This window comes from Pteropus vampyrus, unplaced genomic scaffold, assembly GCF_000151845.1.
Source record: "Pteropus vampyrus isolate Shadow unplaced genomic scaffold, Pvam_2.0 Scaffold170, whole genome shotgun sequence".
Lineage (NCBI taxonomy): Eukaryota > Metazoa > Chordata > Mammalia > Chiroptera > Pteropodidae > Pteropus > Pteropus vampyrus.
This window is the reverse complement of record NW_011888951.1, coordinates 2,644,143-2,650,805: the sequence shown is the minus strand read 5'-3', so window position 1 is coordinate 2,650,805 and position 6,663 is coordinate 2,644,143. Positions and strand designations below refer to the sequence as shown.

The window sequence follows — 6,663 nt, the reverse complement described above, 5'->3', positions numbered from 1 at the left end:
CTAATATCCTCTTTTGATCCTAAGATTTAGATTTTGTTTTTAATTTCAGGGACATTTTCTTCTGTTGCCTCGAATATCTTTTCTGTTGTATTTTGTCCTATTTTCTTACTTGGGAACAATAATTATGGGTATGTTGAATCCCTTTTAATTCCATAACTATTATCTTCTCTATAACTATTTTTAATCTTTGTTTCTATTCCATTTTGTGATTTTTCTCAAGGTTTCTCCTCTGATCCTGATTCTCCTTAAATTGGGTTTATTATTGTACCCGATATAGTTTGTTGGTTCTCACCTATTCCCACTCTTCCATACTCTCCTCTGGATTTCAGGCAGCTGGAAGCCTGAAAACTGAATTTTCCAGAATCTTCTGTCAGCGCTTTCTTGTTAGGTTCCACCAATGGGAAGCACAGTGGGAGATTACAAAGTGGATGGAAGGGAAAAGCTATTTTTTCCAGTACTGGCTGTAGCGATCACAGGTGACTGTGCACTGTAGCAGCTTTGGTATCATTAGCCATGGTGATGGGGTAGTTTCTGTTCAGAGGCAGCAATGGTGCCTCCAAGGGTCAATGCTGAGTGTGGATCATGGGCTCTAGCTCTGGGTTACATTCCCATCTCCTGTTTGTTTTCCCAGCCTTTTCAACGCTTTGTAACAAATTCCTTGCATTATTTCTCTCACTGCTTTGAATATATATCTAAATTGATTACAGTTTTCCTAAATGAACACTGACTACAATTCCCATCATCATCCTTTTCGTTCTTATGTACTTTTACCTCTGAAAGTTTTACTTTTCTCTTCCATTTATTTTCTTAGTTCTGCCAGCTAACTTTTCATCTTCTGTGTCTTATAATTTTTTCTTTAAATCCTTGTATCTCTCTTTCGAGCTCTGCCTTTTTGAGCAATTAATATGGGTGTCTCAATTCTCGATGTATTCTTCGTGTAATTTCTCTTACAACAAATGTTCTGTACCTGCCTTGTTTTTATTTTCTCCCCGCATCCTTATTGTAATTCCTAGTCATAATTCTCTATAGTATAGTGGTTCTCAAACTTTGGCATGCATCAAAATCACCCGGAGGGCTTATTAAAACAAAGATTCATGGGTCCTATTCCCAGAGTGTCTGATTCAACAGACCTGGGGTTGGGCTAGGGAATTTGCATTTGTAACAAGTTCTCAGATGAGGCTGATACTGCTATCCCAGAGACCATACTTAGAGAATCACTGCTGTTGGTGCTCTGTCCAGACCCCCTTTACCAAGTCAATGTATCCATTTGCCAGCTGCTATGTTGACTGCTAATAGCTCACAGAATCCCCTTCTCTGAAAATTGCCCTAAATGACAGGAGCTACCTTACCCAGAAATGCCTGAGAGTTTATGTTCCCGTGAGCGTGACCCACAGCCAACAAATGATGGATTTGGGGAGTACAGAGGCTTGGTCCTTGCCTCAAGGTCAGGGAATATTCCTCTCTGGTAACACTCATGCTCTAGAATTCTCTGTGAGGTCAGGCTGAGACTAAACTTCAGCTGAAGCCATATCTTTAACTTACCTTCTCCCCTGCCCTATCCTGCGTCCTGAGAGCACTCCCTCAATAAAATCACTCCTACAAGAATTTCTGTGTCAGGCTGTTTCTAGAGAACTTGACTTAAGCAGTCCCTTTCTGTATCTTTTCTGATTATTCTTTTTTTAATGGGGCTTGTTATTTCCTGAAACATACTATAGAAGGATGAGAAGTAAGCTGGGGCAATCTGAGACTTTCATTTAGGTTAGTTGTTTTGAATGCCCTCTTATTAAGTTTATTACTTCCTTTGCAATGGGGCTCCTAGAAATCCCCTTCAATCTCACTCTTTCTGCTTTGGCTGCCTTCTCACCACCTGCTATGAAATGAATTGTGCCCAACCCCCTCCAAATTCATAAATGGAAGCCCTAAGCCCTGATGTGACTGTATCTGGAGGTAAGGCCTATATGGACATAATTAAAGTTCAAGGAGGTCATAAGGCTAGGGCCCTGATACAACTGGATCAGTGTCCTTTTAAGAAGAGACACCAGAGTGCACATGCTTTTTCCCTTCCCATATGCACAAATAAGAGGTCATGTGAGCACATGCTGAGTGGCTACTTACGAGCCAGGAAGACAGGTCTCACCAGAAACCAATCCTGCTGGCATTCTGATCTTGGACTGTCAGCTTCGAGATCTATGAAAAAATAAATATCTGTTGTTTAAGCCACTCAGCCTATGGTCTTTTGTTATGGCAGCCCAAACAATCTAAGACACTTTCTTTCACTATGCTTAACCTCCAGCAGTCTCCTCTGGTGTGTCTACCCTGGTTTTTCCAGCTCCATCTCCTCCGCAATTTTGTTACTAACCTGAGCCCTATGGGAGCATGCTCCAATCTCTTGAAGCCACCTGCAGACAGAGATCACTTCAATCTAAGCAAGAGATTGTTTGATAAGCCTTTCATAACTGTGACATGTTTTAAGAAAGTCTCTAGCTCTGAGAAAGTGAATCGGTTCTCAGCTTCCTCCTCCACCAAATCCTCATTTCACAGTACTTAGCAAGGAGGCTTCCCAGTTAGAGACTATAACTATTTCCTTGAAAAAGTTTTTTTCTTTTTATATTTTTGTGTGAATAATGACTTTTGAGAAAGAAGACGGAGTAAAAATCCCTTTACTCCATTATCTTTAACCAGAAGTATTCATCTATAGTTATGTTTTGTATACCATTATAAAGTATGATATATGATGACTGTATATATCATACTTCCTAATGTATGGATGTATAATCGTTTCCAGTTTCCCGTCTTATAAACAGCATTGCTATAAATCTTTGTCCATTTGCACTTATCTGATTATTTCATTAGACAAGATTCCTAGAAACAAAATATCTGTGTCAAAGGCATATACGCCTGTTTAAAACTTTGATATATTTTACCACATGCTATTTTTTAGAAGACATGCTATCAGGGTCAAGCAACAAAGAGCTGTTGGATCATCGCCTAGAAAGTGAAGTCCCCAAAGGATGCCCTGCACAACGGGACATTCTTGAGAAAGGATTCACAATCGTAATCTTTTTCTTAAAATTCTGTACTAATGATGATAGACATAATGATTTTTATTTGTATATTTCTTTGCTTTGCTTGAGTACATAGTTAAAAAGTTATTAGATTTTTACTTTTTTAATCCATCTCTCTAAATAAATACTGATTAGTTGTTTAACTTTATGCAAGGCACTGTGATAGGCACTGGCCCACAGTAAGTGATACAAAAATACACACATTATTAGCTAGCTTTATTAAAAACTCCTCAAGTATAAAGAGATACAGACAGGCAAATAAATGAATTGCCATATTTGCTTCAACTAACACTTTTTTCCTTCGACAAAATATTCACTTATTCAGTCAACAAATATTTATTGAAAATCTACTATGTGCCAGGCATTGTGCTAAGCCCTGAGAATACAGTCAGAAGCAAAAGCAGCAAAACTCCCTGCCCTGTGGAACTTACATTCTAGTGAGGGAGAGAGACAATAAACATGATCTACACAATAAATAAGAAACAAATAGATAGTGAGAAGCAGGGATATCCCTAAAAGGGTATGGGAGTGGAGGCAATTCAATCAATTGAGCCCCCTACTCAAGATATTCACCCTTGAAAGGAGGCTGCACTGCCCTCATCTTTCTTAGCGCACTCAGGATATCATTAAAGGAAAAAAATCTAAATTGTATTTTAATGGTACTGAGAAAAGAGGAGTAAGGTACAAGAACCCTGAAACATAGGGCATGAGTGGCTACCTTGTTGCCTGATCCCGTGGGCAGGGCTAGGAGGGGTTGAGGTGGGGGGCCGGTGGAGAGGGAAGAGAGAGATTATAATTTTAGATACAGAGGCCATGCAAGGTCTCGCTGAGAAGGGGATTTTGAGTAAGGATCTGAAGTAAAAGAAGCAGCTAGCTGTACAGGAATATACCTAGAGAAAGAGCCCTCCTAGAAGAGGAAACGAGAAACCCAAAGGTCTAAATCACATAGCATACACAGCACCATGGCAGTCAGGAGTTAGTGAAGAGTGGAGAAAAGGCCAAATGGGGGATAGAGGAATTGGGGACAAATAAGACTTAAAAAATATGATGGGGTTGAGCAGTGAAAAAACAAAGGATAAAACCACATATTATTATTATATCTATTGCTTGAAACTTGGAGTAGTTTTATAAGGCAAAATGAGTTTTTAAGGACTAGGAAAATGAAGGTTAAAGGATGCTGTTTTCAAGTATCATAAAGTGGTATTACAAGTACTATATGAACTTGTTCTCCGCATCCACAGAAAAAGATGTGCAGATAATTTACTAGGCCTGTGCCAAAGAGATCAATCAGATGACCTCTGGAGATCCCTTCCAGCAATCTGTAAGCCTCAACGCAGTGTTTCTTAGGCAAAGAATTATTGACATTTCAGTTTAGGAAGTTGGCCAAAGAAAATCATCAGTATTTCATTGTATTGAACATGAACTCAATTGCTCTAAGTCACTTTCCTTCTCGAAAACCTTAAATGGCTTCAGTGTTATGGGAAAATAGCTGAAAGCATTAAAGGCTATCTGTGATCTGGCTATAATGTATGGTTTTAGTCTATTCTTTGCTCTAGTCTGACTTATATATTCATTATTCCCCAAATATGTTTTATGAAAGAGTACTCACCTTCACATCTGATCACACCAATGCTGCTCCTAGAATACCTTTCCTACTCTCTAGTTATCTAAGAGCTATCTTTCTAAGAGTAAATTTGAGCAACAAATCTTAATGAGCAATTTATCAGGAAGTATCAAGAACCTTAAAACTGCTCCTAACTTGGAGTAATTCCCTTCTGAAAATCTCTTCGCCCTTCATATAGTTTTGGATATGTTTCCTCGGGCAAGGGAAACAAAAGAAAAAATAAACAAATGGGTCTATACCAAACTAAAGAGTTTTTCCACAGCAAAGGAAACCATCAAAAACGAGAAGATAACCTGCTGAATGGGAGAAGATATGCCAATGATACATCCAATAAGGGGTTAATATCCGAAATATATAAGGAATTCACACAACACCAAAAAAAAAAAAAAAAAATCCAATTAAATGATGGGCAGAGGAACTAAATAGATTTCTCCAAAGAGGACATACAGATAGCCAATGGACATATAAAAGGTGCTCAATATCACTAATCATCAGACAAATACAAATTAAAATACAATGAGATATCACCTCGCTCCTGTCAGAATAGCTATCATCAATAAATCAACAAACAACATGTGTTGGTGAAGATTGGTGGGAGTGTAAACTGCTGCAACCACTATGGAAAACAATATAAAGTTTCCCCAAAAAATTAAAATTAGAATTACCACATGATCCAGCAATTCTACTTCTGGATATTTATCTGAAGAAATCCAAAACACTAATTCAGAAAGACATATGATCGCTATGTTCACTGAAGCATTATTTACAATAGCCAAGATATGGAAACAACCTAAGCGTCTATTGATAGATGAATGGATAAAGAAGAGGTGGTATTTACATACAATGGAATATTAATCAGCCATAAAAAAGAATGACATCTTGCTACATGTGACAACATGGCTGGACTCAGAGGTATTATGCTAAGTGACGTAAGTCAGACAGAGAAAGGCAAATACCACATGATTTCACTTATACGTGAAATCTAAAAAACAAAATAAACAAAACAGAAACAAACTCATAGATACAGAGAACAAACTGATGGTTCCCAAATGGGAGGGGGTTTGGCAAAAGGGTGAAAAAAGGGGATTAAGATTTACAAATTGCCAGTTATAAAAACAGTCATGGGGATGTAAAGTACAGCATAAGGAATATAGTCAATAATACTGTAATAACCATGTATGGTGTCAGATGGGTACTAGACTTATTGGGGTGATCATAAGTTACATACATGTCTACTCACTGTTTTACACCTGAAACTAATTGAATATTGTATGTTAACCGTAACTGGAAAAAAATTTTAAGCAAATAAATAAATAAATAGAAGGAAAAAAGTCTCTTTTCAGTTCGTTTTCCCAAATCAGCAACCATATACAATCCACACATGGCATGTGGTTATTGGGACTCATATCTCTTTGGATCTAGAGCAGGCCCCCTTCCTTAATTAACATTTTCCATGCCACTGACTTGGAGACCCAAGGATGAGCCAATGTTGCAAGTCCAAAAGCCAGCTGGTGGCAGAATTCCTTGTTGCCCAGGGAAGATCAGTCTTTGTTCCATTAAGGTTTTCAACTTGGTTAGGTGAGGCCCACCACCTTATGGAAAACAATCTGCTTTACTCAAAGTCCTCCCATTTAAGTGTTAATCTCATCCAAAAATACCTGCAGAGAAACATCCAGAATGTTTATGCAAACATCTGGGCGCTGTGGCCTACTTGATATGATATATAAAATTAACTATCGCAAATATATTTCAGTAAGAATGTGTTGTGGGTCGAATTGTGTCTTCAAAAAGATAGGTTTAGGTCCTAACTCCCAGTACCTATGAACGTGACCTTACTTAGAAATAGGATCATTGCAGTTGTAATTAGTTAACATGAGTCATTCTGGAGTCAGGTAGGCTCTTAATTCAATATAATTGATATCCTTATAAGCACATAAAAAGACATACAGAAAGAGATATGCATAGAGGAAAGGA

The 6,663-nt window shown here is 38.0% G+C and overlaps 1 protein-coding gene across 3 annotated transcripts in view; it reads right to left on the bottom strand.

Annotated features, from left to right (window-relative positions):
* The window catches only part of HSPB11 (heat shock protein family B (small) member 11), a 47,678-nt gene that overhangs the window by 18,689 nt on the left and 22,326 nt on the right, over positions 1-6,663 (bottom strand). For 2 of the 3 annotated variants that reach the window (XM_023536827.1, XM_023536826.1), the window contains exon 7: positions 2,138-2,187. In XM_023536827.1, coding sequence (XP_023392595.1) covers positions 2,138-2,187 — 50 coding nt within the window. Of the gene's footprint in view, positions 1-2,115; positions 2,188-6,663 lie in introns of all 3 variants that reach the window. The other variant, XM_011370451.2, reaches the window with a different exon arrangement.